Source organism: Malassezia vespertilionis, chromosome 4 (genome assembly GCF_029542925.1).
Source record: "Malassezia vespertilionis chromosome 4, complete sequence".
NCBI lineage: Eukaryota > Fungi > Basidiomycota > Malasseziomycetes > Malasseziales > Malasseziaceae > Malassezia > Malassezia vespertilionis.
Window position 1 is genome coordinate 419,380 of NC_079250.1, and position 19,991 is coordinate 439,370.

The 19,991-nt window shown below is 56.3% G+C and overlaps 10 protein-coding genes across 10 annotated transcripts; 5 read left to right on the forward strand and 5 right to left on the reverse strand.

Annotated features, from left to right (window-relative positions):
- Positions 1-31: 31 nt before the first annotated feature.
- Positions 32-1,153, reverse strand: MVES1_002195 (glutaminyl-peptide cyclotransferase; the record flags this gene model as incomplete). Its single annotated transcript, XM_056207027.1, has 1 exon — positions 32-1,153. The coding sequence occupies one exon, from the start codon at positions 1,151-1,153 to the stop codon at positions 32-34; it is 1,122 nt and encodes a 373-aa protein (XP_056063002.1).
- A 69-nt stretch (positions 1,154-1,222) lies between these two features.
- On the forward strand, positions 1,223-4,544 carry NPR2 (Nitrogen permease regulator 2; the record flags this gene model as incomplete). The annotated part of the gene is made up of 2 exons (XM_056207028.1): positions 1,223-3,301; positions 3,582-4,544. 2 exons carry the CDS (start codon positions 1,223-1,225, stop codon positions 4,542-4,544), a joined length of 3,042 nt encoding a protein of 1,013 aa, XP_056063003.1.
- A 42-nt stretch (positions 4,545-4,586) lies between these two features.
- Positions 4,587-5,497, reverse strand: pis1 (CDP-diacylglycerol--inositol 3-phosphatidyltransferase; the record flags this gene model as incomplete). The annotated part of the gene is made up of 4 exons (XM_056207029.1): positions 4,587-4,922; positions 4,949-5,030; positions 5,059-5,347; positions 5,377-5,497. The coding sequence occupies 4 exons, from the start codon at positions 5,495-5,497 to the stop codon at positions 4,587-4,589; spliced, it is 828 nt and encodes a 275-aa protein (XP_056063004.1).
- A 93-nt stretch (positions 5,498-5,590) lies between these two features.
- On the forward strand, positions 5,591-7,866 carry ORC3 (Origin recognition complex subunit 3; the record flags this gene model as incomplete). The annotated part of the gene is made up of 2 exons (XM_056207030.1): positions 5,591-5,614; positions 5,641-7,866. The coding sequence occupies 2 exons, from the start codon at positions 5,591-5,593 to the stop codon at positions 7,864-7,866; spliced, it is 2,250 nt and encodes a 749-aa protein (XP_056063005.1).
- A 107-nt stretch (positions 7,867-7,973) lies between these two features.
- On the reverse strand, positions 7,974-10,040 carry MVES1_002199 (RNA helicase; the record flags this gene model as incomplete). Its single annotated transcript, XM_056207031.1, has 1 exon — positions 7,974-10,040. The coding sequence occupies one exon, from the start codon at positions 10,038-10,040 to the stop codon at positions 7,974-7,976; it is 2,067 nt and encodes a 688-aa protein (XP_056063006.1).
- Positions 10,041-10,142: 102 nt separating this feature from the next.
- On the forward strand, positions 10,143-11,948 carry MVES1_002200 (uncharacterized protein; the record flags this gene model as incomplete). The annotated part of the gene is made up of 1 exon (XM_056207032.1): positions 10,143-11,948. The coding sequence occupies one exon, from the start codon at positions 10,143-10,145 to the stop codon at positions 11,946-11,948; it is 1,806 nt and encodes a 601-aa protein (XP_056063007.1).
- A 412-nt stretch (positions 11,949-12,360) lies between these two features.
- On the forward strand, positions 12,361-13,524 carry MVES1_002201 (nicotinamide-nucleotide adenylyltransferase; the record flags this gene model as incomplete). Its single annotated transcript, XM_056207033.1, has 1 exon — positions 12,361-13,524. One exon carries the CDS (start codon positions 12,361-12,363, stop codon positions 13,522-13,524), a length of 1,164 nt encoding a protein of 387 aa, XP_056063008.1.
- Positions 13,525-13,549: 25 nt separating this feature from the next.
- Positions 13,550-14,872, reverse strand: MVES1_002202 (uncharacterized protein; the record flags this gene model as incomplete). Its single annotated transcript, XM_056207034.1, has 1 exon — positions 13,550-14,872. One exon carries the CDS (start codon positions 14,870-14,872, stop codon positions 13,550-13,552), a length of 1,323 nt encoding a protein of 440 aa, XP_056063009.1.
- A 161-nt stretch (positions 14,873-15,033) lies between these two features.
- Positions 15,034-17,256, forward strand: MAK5 (RNA helicase; the record flags this gene model as incomplete). Its single annotated transcript, XM_056207035.1, has 1 exon — positions 15,034-17,256. The coding sequence occupies one exon, from the start codon at positions 15,034-15,036 to the stop codon at positions 17,254-17,256; it is 2,223 nt and encodes a 740-aa protein (XP_056063010.1).
- Positions 17,257-17,359: 103 nt separating this feature from the next.
- On the reverse strand, positions 17,360-19,948 carry UTP4 (U3 small nucleolar RNA-associated protein; the record flags this gene model as incomplete). The annotated part of the gene is made up of 1 exon (XM_056207036.1): positions 17,360-19,948. The coding sequence occupies one exon, from the start codon at positions 19,946-19,948 to the stop codon at positions 17,360-17,362; it is 2,589 nt and encodes an 862-aa protein (XP_056063011.1).
- Between the last annotated feature and the right edge of the window lie 43 nt (positions 19,949-19,991).

Below are 19,991 nucleotides of genomic sequence, written 5' to 3' on the forward strand. Positions count from 1 at the left end.
GTCGGCTCAATGATGCATAGGCATTGCTTTTCTACTTGACCAACCCCATATACTCTGCAGTAAATGTACGTAGAACCATGGCCCATGCGTGTATGGTATTGTAATCTAGCGCGGATGCGTCATCGCGAGTGGAATGCCACACGCTAGGAAACGGAAACGGAATCAAGTGCAGGATTTCGACGCCTTTCTGGAGGAACGGTATGTTATCATCCTCAATAGAGTCGGGCCCTTGTTTATCGACGAACAAACCAAGCGCATCCATTCCTGCAGGGTACAGTGCGTGCATATCGCGCAGTCTTTGCTCGAGATTCATACACATGGTATGCATCCACCGAGTCGTATTGAAATAATACGGCACTGGCGTCCCTCGCGCGCCCAGCAAATCCAGCAAGATAAAGTGCTCGATTTGATCAATTTCAAGCACAGGAGCGCGAGTATTGTAGCGCGGCGCAAGTGTATTGAACGGCGCAACCCATGTGGACGCCATTTGCTCTGCAAGATTTCTCGCGCCGTACACGGAATCGTCTGCGGTCCATTCCACAAACGCTTCCTCGCCGTCAAAAAATATAAGTTGAAGAGTAATATCGTCCATGTTAGTTTCTTCATGCTGTGTGTCTCGCCGTGCTTTCATTGCACTAGTGTATCGGTCCAAGGCTTCTTCAAGTGCGTACGCGGTATCGACAAGCAAGGCGCACGATACCGCGCTATCGGTAGCGCCTATAAACCCCTCCTTGGGCCCAGGCGGAAAGTATTTTGAGTCATAATGAGCCGCAAGCACTAGCTTGCGCGGCGCCGCAGGATCGCGCGTCGCCACAATATTGGTCATATTGCGAGGGCCCAGCGGCGTGGATGCCTCGAACGTTGGCGTATCAATACGCCACTTCGGCTGGTTATTTGCGTCGCGCTGCTTAAAAAGTGCGTCAATGATGGCTGTCCGTGCAAGTGTGCTATTCTCCGTGCCTGCAACGCGTGGGATCAAGAGGTGCGAAAGTAGGGAATCGTGCGTGCGGAAATCGAGAAACGGTGCAGGATCGTTTGCAGTAAATCTCTGGAAAGCATCGTCCGGTAGATGCGATGTATTGCGCTGCGCTGTGACGCTGAGAATATGTAGGAGCAGCAGAGCTGCCAAGGCGCCCAAGCGCGCTGCTAGCATGCCGGCGATGCGCTTTGGCAAGATCCCGATCCGTGTGCGTCACCCGATTTGAGCTCTTCCCTCCACCGTATGGACGCCGCGCCACGCGAGCGGAGCTTGCCGCGCCTGGAGGCGACGTTCCTCGCCATCTTTCACCCGGTCGATGGCCCGAAAGTGCTATTTCAGATGCCGGAGGATACGTTTTCAGCCTGTTCCACGCCCGACATGCCTTTCGCCCGGGTCCAGCGTGGCCCGATGCTTGATTTTGCGTCGCTCTCCGACTATGTGATCCCCAAAGAGCCGCTGTGTGGTCATATGATCACCTGCGAAGTGCGCTCACGTTCCTCCGCACACTCGGGCTGCAGCTACAAAGTGCTTGGGTTTCCAGTGATGTTGCAGCAAGCAGACAAATACCAGCGCAACAACTTTATCTTCAACCTGTGCTTTGTATTCGATAGTCGCGCTATCATCACGGCGTACGAGCCCATCGTCCGCAAATGCGGCCGAGCATTGCGTGCACTTGAAGAAGAAAGCTCGTTTGTATCCAAACTAGAAAATCTGCCGCGACTCTATGGGATCGTCGAACAGCTGTACGAGGACCTCAATGCGTATTGCGAAACGTTTATCGCGATCCCAGAGGAGGCGGAGCCCTTTCACTTAGCCAAACCCGGAACAGTGCAGCCGAATCTTACCCTTGTCGATCCAAAGGAGCTCAACGCTTTGCTCGCCCGTGCTTCAGGACCACATGCACGTGTAACGCATGCAGAGCTCGGCGAGGCACCCAATCTCGAGCACAGCGATGCAAACGTTCACGCACACACCGAATCGTCGCAGTCACACGCGCCACACGGGCTCGGGCACCCAGTGCGCGACGCAATCAATCTCAAACTATTTCCGTCCTACCCTAACCCTCGCCACGTGAACGAATGGGACGTGCCTGTTGTCTTGCTCAACATTCGCAAGCACGCAAGTGGGAATTGGGATTTGACGCTTGTCAAGCTGCTGCCTTACATTGACGGTGTCAATCATGTGCAGCGCATTGCACAGCTTGCCGATACAGATCTAGCGCTTGTGAAGCAGTGCATCGAGCACCTTGTGTACTATTTTCTCGCGACCCTCATCGATATCTTCCAATTCTCCAACATGTACGCCGTGCGCCCGCAAATTGCGAACTTCATGGAGGATGAGCAGATTGGGCGCGAGTGTGCTATTTATGTCACGCTGCCGAATCATGAGACACTCCCTGTTGCGATCGTTTGGCGCCTGTATGCCGCATTGCAAATCGGGCGCACTGTACAAGAGTGGGCAGAAGAGATGCCCGAATGGACACAGTGCATTGATATACGGAGGTTTATCACGTTTGGCGTTCTCAAGGGCTTTTTGCGGCGCTTGCACAGATACCCATACCTTGTTCACCCCAATGAGGATTACACCGCAGAAGTCGAGTCAGAATGGCCGCGCAGGAATACCGAGGTCATCGCGCCGACGTCTGCACTGAGCGCCACGATGCATGCAGGTGCGCCTTCTGCGCGGAATGCCGCATCTTCCTGGCTTTGGTTTATGGGCGAGACGCCGAATGCATCGAACACGCCGCTGGACGTGCCATCCGGCGACTCTGCGCCGTTTATGTCTGCATTCCTACGCGGCGAAACGTATGCACGTAGTGCTGCAAGAACTGCGCGCGGGCCGCGCCGCACTGCGCCGCACAGGCCAACTGCAACGGCAGTGGATGTAGCAAAAATTGCGTACGATGCAGTTGGTGCGCGCGTCTCGCGGTCTGGTGCATGTACACGCTCCAAATGCGGCGAACGCGACGTGTCTGTGCCAGTGCCTACAGATTTGCCCGCGCTCCTGGACGGCATGCACTGCGACGACGAACTCTGCGTAAGGTTTAGCGTTAGCTGGAGCGAGCTGCTACTTATGCTACAGTGGATTGGATCGCCATTTGCCGTGCCGGAAAAGGGCCGGCTCGACGCTGGGGGCGAGCGCTCTCCGATCTCTGGCTCCTGGACGCAGCGAAGCCGAGAAGGGAGCGCGTTTTCGGGGTACAGTGCACGTGCGCGCAACCTAGGTGGTGCACGGCCCTCCTTTTACGATCAGGCCTTCCCCCCGCTTAGTACGCCAGCCAGCACGAGCGACCCCTTTGCAACGCGCGATGTGCCGAGCCGCGTAAAAATCATAGTCATTTAATATGCGACGCGCTGTATTTGATTAGTCAGCAAGAAAAGTTTGCCCTGCTGTCATCGACGTTAGATGCTTGCCGCCCGCCATGCCGGATTCTTGCGGCGAGTCGCTGCTAAAGCAACATCCGCTTTTGCGGTGGTGCATTGAGCGTGCGTGGAGTGTACACACTAATATTAGAGCATCCCACGCTTGTATCGGCGGGACCGGCATCGCTTATATCGACGGCTGCTGCTTTTCCTGTACGTGTATCGACTGCTGACCCAAGTTCGACAGTATCAAGAGTCGGCTGCAGGTCAAGTACTACCCAAGCGCGTGGGCATGTGCACGTGCTGTGGTACATAAAGAAGGCGTGCGTGGCCTGTTCCGTGGTGTGACCATTCCTGTGATCACCATTACTTTTGTGCGAACGTCGTCGTTTAGTATCTATACCCAAACGAAGCAATGGTTGGGGCGCACATTTGGGCCGCTTAATGAACGTGAACTATGGCGCACTGCGTTGTACGGCAGCATCGGTGGTATTACGAGCGGATCCGTGATCAGTTTTGCGTCCGCACCGTTTGAGCTGGTCAAGGTGCAGCGCCAACTCGAGTTCCTTATCTACGCGCAGCGCCAGAAATTTGCGCAACCAGGGCAGCCCATACAGCCATTTAAGGCGCAGACGGGATTCCAAGCCGCGCTCGATATGTACCGCACGCACGGTGGACTGCGTGGCTTTTATCTCGGGTTCCAAATGCACAATCTGCGCGATATGCTTGGCACCGCACTTTACTTTGGCATTTACGATACGCTGCGTGCAATTGGAAACCGCATGGAGGCACAGAAGCAAACGTTTGGGATGCCGAGTCCGATGTTTTCCTTCCTGATCGGCTCCAGCGCTGGGATTCTCTCTTGGCTCCTAGTGTATCCCGTGGACCTGATCAAGACACAGGTGCAGCGAGACGCACTGGCTGGTGTGCCGCGCACGAGTGCTAGGAATGTGTTCAAAAAGCTCTTGCACAATGGATCGAGTACGGGCGCAACAGACAAGCACGCGTTCAAACTCTTTGGTGTTCCTGCGCACAATTTCTTGCGCCTGTACCGCGGCTTGGGCATTAGCGCAGTACGAAGCTTTATTTCGCACGGCATTACATGGATGATTATCGAGCACATCTCGCGCGAGCTACGCAAGGTCGAGCCCTTGCAGGCCAAGTACAATACAGAGGCATTGGACTACCTGGACTATCAATAGACCATTATGATACCATATCAACACATGCATTTCCATGTACGACTATTTGATATGCTTCGCGCGGCGCTGGCTGCGCTCTTCGCAATCGATCTCTGCAAGGCGCTTTGCCGCTTTCCAGAACTGCACTGCGTTGATGGCTTGCTTCATCGCACAAATCGGCAGTGTCACCGCGCCAAGAATTTGCGGCCAGGTCAACGAAGGAATATAATAAAATATAGCGTGGTAGAAAAGGCCGTTCCTGTCTGCGTAAATGGCCTTCAGCATGGCATGAGGAAGCAGCGGAGCGATTTGCAATTCAAGAGGCTGTTTGTAAAAATCCATCAAATACAAGCACACGAAGAAGATCTCGTTGCACGCGCAGAAAATAAACAAGACACGCTGGTGTAAGACATATGCTTACATACATTGTCGGTATAATACAAGGATAAAATCTTTGACACCTCCGAGTCCACGATTTTGTGCGACTTGCTGCCCGCCACGAGCGTGCTAAGGTGAGCAATGTCAGAGGACGTACGTGTACATGTGAATGTAATGGCTGCTAAAGTCAAGTGTAATCAGACCCTGGAAAAGCAGCGCACAGCGGGGGTACGCCGCTGTAAGGAAACACAGCAAGGACGAGGTGGTGCACCGATCAGTGACCATATCAAGCACGGCACCAAACTTGGTCGCCTGATCCAGCCGGCGTGCAAACATGCCATCAAAGGCATCCAACATGCATGATACGCAGTATAGCACGGTGCAAACCTTGGGATTATCGCGCATGTAGTACAGAGAAATCGCTGCGAGAATAACCCTTGCGTAGCCTAAAATCAGCATTTGTGCACCCACGTACCAATCAAATTCGGCACAAAAAGGAACACATCCGTCGTATCCTCTTCCACGCTCACTTTGCTCATAGATTTTGTCACGGCGCGCGCGGACACATCTTTCTTTCCTCGCTTCGCTGGCGCCATTGCAGAGGGAGCGAAGTCGTGGCGCAATTTTCGCGGCCTGCGCCTTAGATTCGGCCGAAACAAAAAGGCTCGTGCGCGTAGGCGTCGACGACGATGGAAGAAGCGTTGGATACAGAGGTAGGCTAAAGAGGAGCTAACGGTAGCCCATCACGGTCATTGCATATGATCCTAATGAAGAGGAAAATGCGTGCCCATTTCCGCAGCTCGACATGTTTGAAAAAAACACGGAGCCCGCTCGCATGCGCTATACTGCCTTTGCATCTGCATGGCGCCGTGCGCGAGAGCGGCTTTTGCAGCTTTTGCACACCATGTACGCGCCGGCGCTGGAGAGTGTGGTGGAAAATATTACAAAAATTCCTATGCTGCACGGCAATGTAGTTCATGGCGTCGCGATCGACGCCAGTGGTTGCGCAACCTACGAAGGGATCGCTGCGCTGCTTGCCGACAAGCTCTGCTGCGACAAACGTATCAGCGTCGCTGTGACACCGTCGCAATGTACAAACCTTGTTGCGGCGCTATCTGCTTTTGTCACAGAGACAGTTTTGCAGGGCGAACGCGCATTGGCAGAAGCGCACCGCTCGACATCGTTCGAAGCACACGACGCAAAACGCGCCTCCATGGCCGCCATGTTTTACACGCACGAGCCTGGCGATCTCGGTCTGCTCCCTGCGTTTTTTGATGAATCGTTTGGTGAAGAATGGCCGCGTGTTACGCTGCTGCTTGTTGGCGTAGAGCAGTACCCTGTCGCCGTGCTCAACGATTTCTTACAGGCACTGCTTACTTGGGCCTGCACACTGCCCTCAGCGCATGCACAATGGCTTTCTATTGTGCTTGTAAATACTGCGCCCACCCCTGTGTTGCTGCACACGCGTATACCAGATAATGAGCGCAACGTGTGGGTGCAGGCGGTGCTCACTCAGCCAGTGCTGCACCTTCTTGACCTTTCGCACATGTCCTTTCCCGACAAGACCGTGTTTTGGGAAGAGGTTGTGCTCCAGTTTTTTCTTGCGCCACAAACGGGACTGTGGCTAGGGCGCAGTATGCTTGCGATGGTGCGCCGAAGGTACTGGCATATTGAGGCCAGCTGGGAAAGCGTCGCGCAATGTATTCGCTTGTGCTACCAACACCACTTTCACACACGCGCCATGTCTGCATGCGCCGACTGTGCCTTTACTGAGAGCCAAATCGAGCAATCCTGGACGCCTGAGATGTACGATGCGATGCGCGTGGCACTCTTTGCCGAGTATGCACCGAGTGCCGCGCCCAAGATACCCCGCTCCGTCCGCCCACTGCTTCGCGACAATACAAAACTGCTGCGTCACCTGCCAGAGGTGCGCGCACAAATGTATGCCACAGAGACGATGCGCATCATCATGATGACCGTACTCACCATTTTATTTGTATATACTGATATGCACGGCATTCATGGGACTAGGCTCAGCCTCACGGGATGCCTGGCCACGCTGCTTGAGTGGGACCCTCCTTTCACGGACTGGGACAAGTGCCGGACCGCAGCAAGTGCGCTGACTGCGACCACACCCACCAGTGCACAGCTCCTTGCCCTTTTGCAGAACTTGTGCGCGACGATTCCACCCTCACGCATCGAGTCGATGCTCGATGCAATGCTACTGGCGCTGCAAGCACGTAAAAATGTGGTCGACCATGAGAATGCGTTGATCATCGATGAAACAACTGCGCGTCTCGCGCATCTCAAAAGCACGGCAGGTGCGCAAGGGACGCAGAGCGGCACAGACACCGACCCGCTTGCCGTGCGCGATGTTTTTACAGCATGGCTCACGGATGCATGGGCCGATATGCGCACCTACAAACCGTCCGGACTTGGCGCAGCGATATGGACGTATGACTTTGCGGATCCTATTTCAGCGGCTTCGGAAGGTGCTGCGCGTGCGAGTCTCTTGATTTCTCTCGACGAGCCTGGCGCTTCGCTCGCGTCCATGTACGCTGCTGTGGCCGGCGCTTCGGGGCAGCGCCAGTTGGCTGTAGAGCACGATTGGCCTGAGCAAACACTGGGTGGCTCGGAGGTAGCGGCGCTGCGCAGTGTGCTGCAAGAGGTGCAGGATGCTGGCGTGCCAGATGTATGTCGCGCATATGCATTGTACAAAGACTCGGCAAAGTTTATCAATCTTGCAGACTGGTTTGACGCATTTTCGCATTCTCTCGAAGCCGACGCTCGGGCAGAGAACACGCCTATACCATTTCAGGACGCATTACAAGTGCGCTTCAGTCTTGCGATCAATGAACTTGCGCATATGGGACTTTTAATGCCGACGGGGCGCAAACCCGAGCATTTGACACGCATGGTATGGGACTTGGCGGTGGATGGCCTCCCTGGAGATGGAGCACAATAAGATGTATGCAAACACAGTAGTATCTTGAACATGACAATGAAATTATGTAAGGCGTTACATGGTTTCTACATGACCACAAGTGTGCGAAGCACAGCGACACTTCTTTTTCACTTCCAAGATCGCGCATGGCTCTTTTCTCCGCGTCCATATCCGCGCTCATCCTTCGCGAACCGCCCACGACCGCGCAACTTGCTCTTAAAGGACCAATCTTCCCTGCCTCGGCCTTTTTGGTCACGGCTTTTCTTAGACCACTCGCCGCTGGCTCGTCCTCTGCCAGACAGCTCATCTTTGCCCGTGTCCTTAAACGCGTACACGGGAAGATCAAGTCCCAACAACTCGTTGAACCACGGCGCAAGACGTCGCTGTATGTTTTCAATGCGCACGCGGAGCATTGCAGCGCGACCCTTGTAGTAACCAAGCACACCACTCATGACCGGGCTTGGAGGAAAATCGTCCAGCGTAGCATCGCGTGCAGTGCTGGCCGCTTCCTTAAGTTGCTCTTCTCCAAAGAGAGGTGTGAATGGACGGCGCTTGGAAATTGGAGTGCGACGACGCCCGCTTTTATCCTTGGCGCGCTTCATTTTGTCGCCTATACTCTCGGGCCAAAGCGACAGTTCTGTATCTGCATCCAATGCCTGTGCCGTGTCCAGCACTTGAGTTTGAAACTCGGCAACGGAAATGTGCTGAAGAGGCATCTCGCCGAGCTCCCATGTAAGAAAACCGCCCTCCCAACTCTGCAGCACCAAGTCGGCACGCCCGTCTTTCGAGCCACGGCCAGTACGTCCGACACGGTGCACGTACATCTCCTTGCTTGGAGGAATACCAAGCTGGATAACTTCAGTCACATTGGGATAGTCCACACCGCGCGCACTCACATCACTAGTCACCAGAATCGAAGGGGTATCTGTGATGTTGCGGAATCGACTGCTAATGCGAGTGCGCGAGGCCTGGTCCTTGTTGCTGTGCAGCTCCAAAATCTGTGTATCGCGTTTGCCAGGAAGATTATGCGCAAGAGAAGGAAGCAACCGCGCGACGAATTGCGTCAATTTAGTTGTAGGCGCAAAAATCATCACCTTGGAAAGCTCCCTGTGAATCATCTGATCGCGCGCAATGAGGCGCAGCATGTGTGGAATGTAGTCGGCAGGCTCGTCGACCAACGTCACAAATTGAGGCACGCGCAAATGCACATTCTTCTCGCCCGGTGGTACGCAGTCAATCATTCGGTGGTTTTTGTGCAATGTTTCGCGCGCGATGCCTTCGATGCTTGGATCAATCGTCGCACTAAAGAGCATCGTATTGCGCTGCTCGGGCGGCGGCAAGTAGCCAATGATTTCTTCAATGTCGCTGCGGAAGCCCATTTCCAGTAGCATGTCCGCCTCGTCCAGTACAAGCGTCTGCGTCGTAGCAAAGGCATCGGAGAACATGGGATCTTGCATCAAGTCCAGCAGACGACCTGGCGTTGCAACCACAACGTCGCGCGATTGCCGACGCCAGAGCCGACGTTGTTCGTGCGCACTCTCGCCACCACAGAGCAGATGAACATGCATATCACGATGCGTGGCCAACAAGTGTTGCGCTTGCGTCGCAATCTGATGTGCTAGCTCGCGTGTAGGCGAAATGACGAGAACGCCAACTGTGGTTTTGGTAAACGCTTGAGCTAATACTTTTGTCGCGGCGGGTGTCTCGTCCGAAAGGAGGTGCTCTCGTTCCTGCTTGATGGACGCAGCAAAAGACAAAGTGAGTGTACGCTTAGACAGTCCATCTATCGCATTTAGTCGCGATTCAATCGCAGGAACAAGAAAACCGACCGTCTTGCCCGTTCCTGTGCGTGCTTTGACCAGAAGATCGCGCCCTTTGCCGTCCGGAAGAGGCGTCGACGTTGGTGTCAGGCCTGCATTTGCAAGCTCCGGGAGCAGCTTAAACACTTGCGACTGCACCTCTGTCAGTGTCGTAAAAGAAAAGGGGCGTTTCTCGAGTGCCTTGAGCGTGCTTGCGTCCACTTTTCCAGCAAGCGATGCCACTGACATCCGAGGCTCCTGCATTGCATGTGCCGTGTCCGTGGCACCATCTAAGGCAGTCGGTGCCACTGTGTATGTGCGCAGCGCACCGTAAATGCTGCGGTGTAGGGACGGCCGTGCAAGCGCACGGCCAAAAATGAGTTTCGTTGCAGCCATGGTGCAACTGGAAGAAAACTTTGCAGTCGAAAAAGTATGTGGAGGCGCTGAGCTCATCATGTGGAGGAACCCGGCGCAGCACAAAGTATTTGTGGCACAACCATGGCGGATCCTCGATTTCTCGAGGCTTGGATGGGAGGCCGTACAGACATCCAAACTAAACCGCGACTAAATGTCCGCCTTGATGCTCCGGATGGAATTTCGTACGCGCCAGACCAGCTGGACCCACACAACTCTGTAAAGCGTGTATTTTACCCGCCGAAACTGCCCGAAGCGCAACCGGACATGTATGACTTTGCATCGGAGATTGCAGAGCATGAAGGGAAGCCCGCGTCGGCGAATTTCGTGCTTGAAGAGGAGACTGCAGATGAAACAACGCCTGCACAACAGCTTGCGGCACTGGTGCGCGGGCAGGAAAAGAGTGACACTATTGCCGAAAAGACGGCGGAGATGCACGTAAATGAAAGGGATAGAGATACAGCGTTGGCGGAAGAAGTAGATGCGAAAGCGGACGCCGTGCAAGAAGCGGGCGTGGAAGCTGACAAACACATTGCTGCAAACAAAAATGACAATGCAAAGAACGAACATTTGGCACAAGCACCATCGAGCAAGTCTGCGGCCAAGAAAGCCAAGAAAAAGGCCAAGCAAGCCGCAGAAGCAAACAATGCAGAAAATGGCGCCGGAAAAAACGCCCACGCCACCGACGCCGACGAATCGGTCACCATGTCTACTTGCAACGCCCAGAACAGTGCGATCAGCAACGACAACCAACTGCCCGTGTCTGACGTTACCACAGCACCCTCTGCAGAGCTCGAGCCGACTGCGCCTTCGGCCCAACGCAAGCAAGTGGCCATCGCAGCCGATGTGAAGACGATCGAAGCAAGCCAAGACGTAAGTGAGGGCACCATGGACCAAGTGCCTTTGAATGGCGACGCAGGGTCCATAAAGAGTGCCAAATCGCACGCGCCAAGCGTTGCGCCTACCGAGTCTGGCATCTCCATAATGTCGCGCACGACCCATAAATCTACGGGCGGTGTGCTCCCTAGAGTCGTGCGTGCAAATTTGCAAGTCGCTCCTTTCCAGGCTCCGTACGATCAACGACCGGACCTCAAGATCCAAAAAGCAGATGTATGGAACACACCGACATGGTCGTCTTTCCGCTCCCGTGAGACGCTCTCTGAGCAACCCATAGGCAGGGATGCCGGAACCCAGTGGAGCGACATCTCGAGCTACGCTTCGACCACGACCTTGTCACAGCATTATACACCGCGCGAAATGATTGCACACTTGTTCGTCCCTGATCCACGCCCGTGGCATCCGTACCGTATGGTGCGCCGCACCAATCCACGCCAGGTCTTGCTTTTCTGTGCTGGCACGGCACTGAGCGCTGCAGAAGTTCGCTCTGCGCAGGCTGTGCGCAATGCACTCAAAGAACGCGCCGCGGGCGCCGATGTCAACACCAAGTCCCTCGCGTCGTACTTCGGCTCCACGGAAAACACGCACACGCAAGGAGGAATTGGGTTTGTGTTCTGTCCTACCAAGGTGCTGTGCAATATGACACACGCAGAGATTGACCCAAGCCGTGTGGAGCCCAACTTTTCGCGCCGCCTGGAGCGCCCTGATTTTCACAGCAGCACGACAAAGCAGCGTGCGACACTGCGGAGTAGTATTGCCGCGCTTGAGTACCACCGCTGGGAGCGCGATGGGTTTGACAAGGTTGTGGTTGCCACGCATTGTCGCTGGCTTGCGCGTGGGATCTCGGAAGATATTTGGCTCTGGCGCAAGAACGGCTGGATGCTAACGTACCATAGTCCACAAGGGCCTATGGGAGACACTGTCCCGAACCGTGACTTGTGGGAGCTGCTGGACTACACGATCCGCAGCTACGAGGATATAGAGTGCGTGTAAAATGAGGCTGACCACAGTTGCAACTGCCGCTTCTGGCACATTCCCAAAGAGGATATGCCGGACGCAGTCCACTTGGCAGAGGATGGCGCTGTGCGTATACAACAGAGACTAATGCAGCTTAAACAAAATCAGCAGCCCATGTTGGTTCGCTGGACAAAGAAGAGTGCACACTCATGAAAGCACTGGTAGGACTTGCGTGCCATTTTGGTCGTGCTGGTGTATTCCACACGCCCTAGATTTTCGCCCCTTCCAGTAGGGCCCAAGAGCCATTTTTAGCCAAGCCTTAGCCCTTTTTGCCCACTGCTTCTCCACAATCCCCCGCCGTACAGTACTCCACATTTCCCTGATTGCCCCTCGCCTGCGTATCACGTAATTATTTCGGCGAGGTTTGCACAGCGTCTTTCTTCCGACCATGGCTTCCTCGCGTGCACCCGCCGAGGAACGCGGTGCGTCCGGGACAGCGAGCGGTGATTCTGCCGTATCGTTGCGGTACAAAGCATTAAGCGCCGACTCGTACCACCTGGATAGCCCGCCATTTACCGGCGCAGCTGTCACAGGCCATGGTCCTGTCACGCAAGGCCTTGCTCCCGCCGGTATCGAGGCGCAGGATGGTGCGATGTCTGGGGCCCTGCAAATGGACGCGCAGACAATGAGCAGTGATGCCGACGTCCCGCGATTCCTTCTTGATGCGCAGTACATGCAACGAATACGCGAGTTTGACGAGGAGCTCGATGAGCAGCAAACGCCCTCACCCCCAGACGCAAAGCCGCTCTCTTTCCGGCACAGTATTTCTGTTCCTCGTCAGCCGCAATCATTGGACTCGTACAGTTTTCCGCGGCACCGTCTGCCCGCGGAAATGCGCGACGAGTCTAAGACGCCGCTTGTGATCGTTGCATGCGGTAGTTTTTCACCACCTACCTACCTGCACCTGCGCATGTTTGAAATGGCAAAAGACCAGATCGATGAAGCAGGGCATTACGAACTGCTAGCCGGCTACTATTCGCCCGTGTCTGACCAGTACAAAAAAGCAGGTCTCGCAAAAGGCACCGACCGCGTCCGGATGTGCGAGCTGGCAGTGGAGCGCAGCTCCAACTGGCTCATGGTTGATGCATGGGAGTCGCTACAGAAAGAGTACCAGCGCACTGCCATTGTGCTTGACCACTTTAATGATGAGATCAATGGCCGATGCGGCGAGCGCGGCGTGCTGATGCGCGACGGCACGCGGCGGCGCGTCAAGATTATGCTGCTTGCCGGCGGCGATCTGATCCAGAGCATGGGCGAGCCTGGGGTGTGGGCCGACCAGGACGTGCGGCACATTCTTGGCAGGTACGGCTGCCTGATTGTGGAGCGCACAGGCGCGGACGTATGGTCCTTTTTGCTCTCTCACGATGTCCTCTGGGAACAACGGAGGAACTTGATTGTCGTGAAACAAACCATCTACAACGATATCAGCAGCAGCAAAGTGCGGCTCTTTATCCGGCGAGGCTACTCAATTAAGTACCTCTTGCCAAACAGCGTCATCCAGTACATTGAGCAGAACAAGCTGTACCTCGGCGACGAGGCAGCGCGTACATAAGTAATAGTGTATTGGGTATGTGCTATCAAGCGCTGCAAGCATTTTTCACTCCAAGCCCAAGGAGCAGCTCCACTGCTTGGCGATCGTGCTCGGTGAACGGTGCGTCGCAGTTGGTATGCGTCGAGCGCGCGGCATGTGTTCCCGGTGAGATGTGAGCATTGCGCTGAGCGTCCTCTTCAAAGAAACCGCTGTCGTCTTGGGCATCGTCTTTTGCAGGTACAGGTGACACATCGCTCCGCGCGCTCGATTCCTGCCGCACAAAGGCAGGCCGCGGCCAATACGCTACACCCGGAGGCGAGACGCGCGAGCGCGCAGATGAGGCAGACAAGACGCGACGAAACGAATGGCCCGGACGGCACCACGCACCAATCGGTGCATTCTCTTTCCCGGGCGCGCGCCGCGCTTGGCAAGTCGGCCTCGGGAGCGCCGCTGGAATCGTGCGCAAAGGAGCGCGCGTAGGAACGCTTTCCGTGCGGCGCAGCTTGCTTGGCGCACACACTTGCTCGTGGTCGCCCTGCAAATTGCGCCCTGCGGCCCACTCAAGCGCCAAAGAGGACTGGCGCTTGAATCCGCGCGAAGGCCTGTGCGGTTTGACACGCTCTTGTATTGCAAGTCGCGCGTCCGTTGCGCGCTGTGCCTTACGGTCGCGCGCATTGTTCCGTTGAGCAAGACGGCGCAAAGTCCGCTCCTCGTCGTCCTCCTCGTGCAGCTCCTCGCGCGGCTCAGTCTCGCTGGAGCCCACGGCGCTGGAACTTTCCATGCGCTGCCAAATTGCCTCGTCCTCGTGGTACGCAGGCTCAAAATCGGTATACAGCGGCACATCGGCAATGTGTGCATCCACCTGCGGTTGCGAGCCAAGCTCTGCACGCCCGCCCAGCGTAGTGGTGAGCGAAACGCAAGGCGCGCTGGTAGTCCGGCGAAAGTTGGCTGGCTCGGGTGCACTGAGCGGCATGCCTGGCAAAGGACCGATCCAATCGTGCAAGTCACGCTGTCCGTTTAAAGGCGGCAAAGACATGGGAATCGAGAGTGGGACAGTCATGCTGGGGTAGTGCGTACTGCCGCCATTGTACCGCATCGTGCGCTTCTTTTCCGCCTGACGCCTGTTTTGAAACCAGATCGAGATGGCACTGGTGTAAGTATGACGCGCAACGTACCGTGGTGCCATGCCAACCAGCTGTGCAAGGTGCTCGCGCGTTTTTTCGTTCGGGAACGCATTCTGCATGTACGCTCGCATCAAAATATCGGCTTCGTGCGGCCGCGTACGGCGTCGCCTTTTTTTCTCGCCTTCGTGTGCGTGTGTGTCCCGACGCACCGCACGCAATGTGCCGCATCCATCGTTCTTTTCCATCGACACCGTCAGGCGCGCAACGCTCGCAAGGAAAAGAGCGTCGGTGTTGTCACGCGTTGCTTGGGAGCAACGTGATCCGTGTTTGTTTAGCCACGCGCTCCGGCACGCAGATGTGGAGAAGACATGTGCGCCGCACATGGCGAAAAAAAGTTTCCTCCACCATGAGTGCTCGGAAGGAAGCGCGGAGCGAGGGGCGGCGTAGCGTAGTGCGCCAAGCAGACTTGCCATGGACCTCGATGGCCACGACAAGCGAGGCAGATGCGGTAAATATGACGACGGATGATGGATTCGAGATGCTCGATGCAGGGTGCGACGATTTTATGGGACTGCAAGTGGTCGAGGGATTTGATGTGCTGCGCGAGAAAGACGCTTCGGGGAAGCATACGCTTACCAAGATTGTCCAAGTCGATGACAGTGATAAAATTCTTGCGGCGAATAATGCTGCCAAGCGCTCTGCGCAGCCAAAAAGCAAGGATATACGTGGCAAGGCGCCCAAAGCGGCCAAGAAAACTGCTCCACACGACAAGCCCGCATCGAACAGCAAGCTTGAAACTGCATCTCCTACACCACACAACGAAGACGAGGCGATCAGTGCTGCGCTACACGCCGCGCGAGAGCAAAGCCTGCTTGCGGAGGACGACGCCGGTGACGATGGCGACGATCACGAGTCTGCCGACACCGAAGCGCCAGGATGGCACGATATTCCATTGCACCCACGGCTCAAGCATGCGCTTGCAACATGCGCGTTTACCAAGCCTACGCCAGTACAGGCAGCAACTATTCCCCCTACGCTTGGCGGGCAGCGCGATATTGTGGGAATTGCCCAGACAGGCTCGGGTAAGACGCTTGCGTATGGCCTACCGATTCTAAATTATATCATGGAGCGTGCGGAAGATGCATTGCCGAGTACGCGTCCTTTGGAATCATTGATTCTTGCGCCTACTAGAGAGCTTGCCCTGCAAGTTCGCACGCACCTCCAGAACTTGTCTGACGCATCGCACCGCTTTGCGCGCATCGCAACGGTATGTGGCGGCCTTTCCATTCAGAAACAGGAACGTTTGCTTACGCAGCATGGCGGCGCACACATTGTAGTAGCAACGCCGGGCCGTTTATGGGATTTGCTCAAGACGAACGACGCATTTGCGCGGCGCGTGCGCCAAACGCGATTCCTTGTCATTGACGAGGCGGATCGAATGGTGGAGACAGGGCACTTTGCCGAAATGGACGCGATCCTCGGCATGGTACGCCGCACTGCTGGTGCAGCGCTGGATGCCAACCCAGAAATGCAGACGCTGATCTACTCTGCTACCATGGCCAAATCCCTGCAGATCAATTTAAAGCGCCGCAAATGGCGCAAAAACCAGCGCGCAGCACACAGCGCCAACACACTCGACGATCTCATGAGTCGCATTGATTTCCGCGATGCAAACCCGCTTGTGCTGGAACTTTCTCCGGAGCGGCATGTCGCAGAGACACTGACCGAGGCCAAGATCGAGTGTTTGCGCAAAGACAAAGATACCTACTTGTACTATCTCTTGCTACGCTATCCGGGCCGTACGCTTGTGTTTTTCAACTCGATCGATGCGGTGCGTCGCGTGGTACCCCTACTCCACGAACTCAACATACCTGCGCACCCGTTGCATGGCCAGCTCCAGCAGCAGCAGCGACTCCGTAATTTGGACCGCTTCCGTCGAGAGCAGGGCACCAGTGTGCTGCTCGCCACAGACGTCGCCGCGCGTGGAATTGACATTGAAAGCATCGATCACGTTGTGCATTTCCAAATTCCGCGCAGCGCAGACACGTATGTGCACCGCTCGGGGCGCACGGCGCGTGCGGGTAAACAAGGCATTGCTGTCGCTTTGATTGAGCCGTCCGAGCAGCGGTTATGGCGGGATATCTGTGCGACGATGCAACGTGCCGAGCAGGTACCAAGCTTGCCGGTCGAGTATGGCTTCCTCGCACCGATCCGCGAGCGGATTGCGCTGGCAAGAAGTATCGATACACTGCTGCACACGGAATCAAAACACGCTCATGATGATGCATGGCTTCGTGATCTTGCACAAGAGGCAGATCTCGATATGGACAGCGAGCCCGACGATCCTGACGCTGATATGCACATCGCCACATCCAAAAAAGGCCGGCCGCGCTCCGCGCAGAATCACGCGGCAGCAGCCAAGACGAGTGAGCTGCGTGCAGAGCTCGGCGCGCTGTTGGCAAAGCCACTGCACACGCGCGGCTTGCACCAGCGCTATATTACAAGTGGCGTGGATACAGGCTTTGCACAATCCATGCTGCGCGGCGCACAGTCAAGCGAGATGCTTGGTGTGAAGCGCAGCAGCGCACACAGTGATGTGAAAAACCAGCAAAAACGTGCACGTAGGTAGAATGAAGGACGACGGCAGTTTGTATCCCTCGAGTGCCGTGGCGCCCATGTGCTTCAAGCCTCACGAGCAGCATGTATTGTAGACAACATTCTACGCACGCTACCTAAAACCCATACGAGGCGCCGCGGTAGAATGCAGGAGGAAGCGTCGGGACGAGCGAGAAGTAGGGCCGCTCTACCACGACCAATTCTGGCTGCGCCCCAGGCGCATGCAATGCACCCACGTACAAGAGCGGCTGGTATTTGAACGTAGTCCGAATGCTCCAGTCACCATCCTGTGTCGCTTCGCTGTTCCGCCGCTTTTTGCTGGCCTGCAGAATATCCGTGCGCCGTGCCGTGCAAATCCACGTAGGCCCATAGAGCAGCAGCGTATTCCCATGCTCGCCCTGCAGCCAAACACAGCCGACCACAGGCTCGCGAATCTTGCTCAGCTGTGCATCAATTTTTGCGCGCAACGTAAGCTCCCAATCAGCAGCGTCAAGCGACGTGCCCACTTCGAGATCGTAAAATGCAACATGATTCGTCGGCAGCGTAACAACGAGCACATTGGGACGCTCCGGATGGAAAGCGGCCGCCGTCGGCAAGCCGGCTGGGGATGCAAGCATGCACTGGTGCGCAAGCGTATCAAGGTTGAATACATGCATTCTTCGTCCGCTGTCCACCGTCAAGAGGTACTGGCCATCAGGCGAAACGACGCCAAGAACAATTGCGGCGTACACATCGCGCGTGCCGCTCGACTCGACCGCCAAAGGGGTATGTTGTTTTGCGCTGCGCACACGTGCATCTCCGGCAAGTGCGCGCCCATCGCGCCCTTCTTCGGCGGCGTACCGCTGTCGGTGCTGCGAAAAGGTCTTGAGCAGCTGTGCTTCGCTCGCGCCGTGAGAAAGCTGCACAATATAGACGAAAGCACCACGCAGCGTGCATAACACAAGCCGTGTACTATCGGGGGTAAAGGTGAGTACGCTAGCGCCAGGCGCAGGCGCCGCTTTGCCGTGGATCGCCGGTCCCAGCGAAGAAATGCGGCGTGGAGACACGTTCGATGCATCGCCGTCCAGCGCAAACAGTTTTGTCTCGTACATGTCGGACACTGCGAGGAATTTGCCGTCATGAGATGCGGCCATCGCGCCGAGATTCGAGCGCATCCGGAAGGACAGCTCGCACACTTTGCGCCACGCTCCCTTAAGATCCGCACTGCCTTCGAGAGCCCAAATTGCCACGCTCTGGTCGCGACGCAGAGCGATCCAGCACCGCTGCGGGCATATGGCGGCGACGCTGTGCGCCGTGCGCATGCTTTGGGGAACATACGGGATGCGGCGTTGTGTGGTATCCGCAAAGCTTGTGGAAGCGCTAGACGAAATGGGATTGTGGGCTGCCCTCGTTTGCTTTCCAGCGCCGCGGCCGATTTTGTATGGCTGCGGCGGCGATGCGGGCGTGAGCACAATGTGGAAATCAATTCCAGCGCTCACAAGCACCGGAAGACGCGCAGGAGGCGGCACTGCTTGGTGTGCGCGCCAGATATTGTACGGCGGGTCCATGGCAAGCGCGCGGATGTCGTGGGCGTGCAAGCGACGTACACCGGTCATGGCCCACTTTTGCGCGCCGATGCTAGTGTACTCGGCCACTTTCTGGTCGACGCCGGCGCTGTACACAGCGCTTGCGTCGCTATTGACACACAAGCAAAGAATATCGGAGCCCGCCGTGTGGGCTTGGAACGTGGCGCCGGGGATCGGAACACGCGAGCGCGCATCGAAAAAGGTGACGCGGCCAGTCGAGTCGCCCGTAATAAGCGTCTCGTCTGCAAGCACTGCGACAGACCATATAATAGTGTGCTCGTTGCGGTTCTTGAGCACGGTGAGCCGCGAGCGCAATTGGCCAGTCAACACATCCCACACAGCCGCAGTCGAGTTGCCGAGGCCGCCGAGAAGAAAGCCCTCGCGCCATGCATCCTCCTCTTCCTCCTCAGACGACGAGTCGTCCTCTTGAGGCTTGGCCGCTCGACGCTCTACTTTGCGCGGCGGACCCCAAGCGAGGCTCACAATGCGGCTTGCGACGCGAGTCATGCGCGGCATTGCATCACCTTCACGTGGGCGCACGCTGGCAAGATGCTCAAACGCATCGTCTTCGATATTAAGCAGTCGTACCACCCCGTCCTCGCACCCAATTGCGAGATACTTGCCGAGCGGACTCGCGGCCAAGCTCCAAATCGCACCACCCTGCGAAGACAGGGTGCGCACAGCCTCGCCATGAGGGATCTCATGCACGTGGGATACAATACCAGACTGCTCGCCGGTACGCGCAAGTACTTCCGGTAAATAGTGCTCCGTCACGACGCTGCCGCCGGAAATGCTAAAGAGGCGAAGCCGTGGTCCGCGTTGCGTTTCGCTGCGCGTGAATGCAAGCGCATCGATCTTGTAATGCACATCGCCAAGCAGCGTCGTCTCTATCATCCAACCTTTCGCAGCCGGCGCTGCACCTTCCAAGCTTGTGTCCTCGTGCCATGTGCAGAGGTCAATGTTGCCATTGTCGCGCCCCACGGCGAGAACCGAGCGCGCCGAGGTCGACAGCGACGCGCCCTGCGAAGGCGGATCCGGCGAGAAAGCTAATGCGGTAATGGAAGATGGACTCCAGTCCACAAAGCGGACGCGGTGCAGCGGCAACGGTACCGTCTGCATCCCAATGCGCCGCTCGCTCATAAGGGCGACCTCGAAACTTTTTGGCGGAAAAAGTGACGTCACG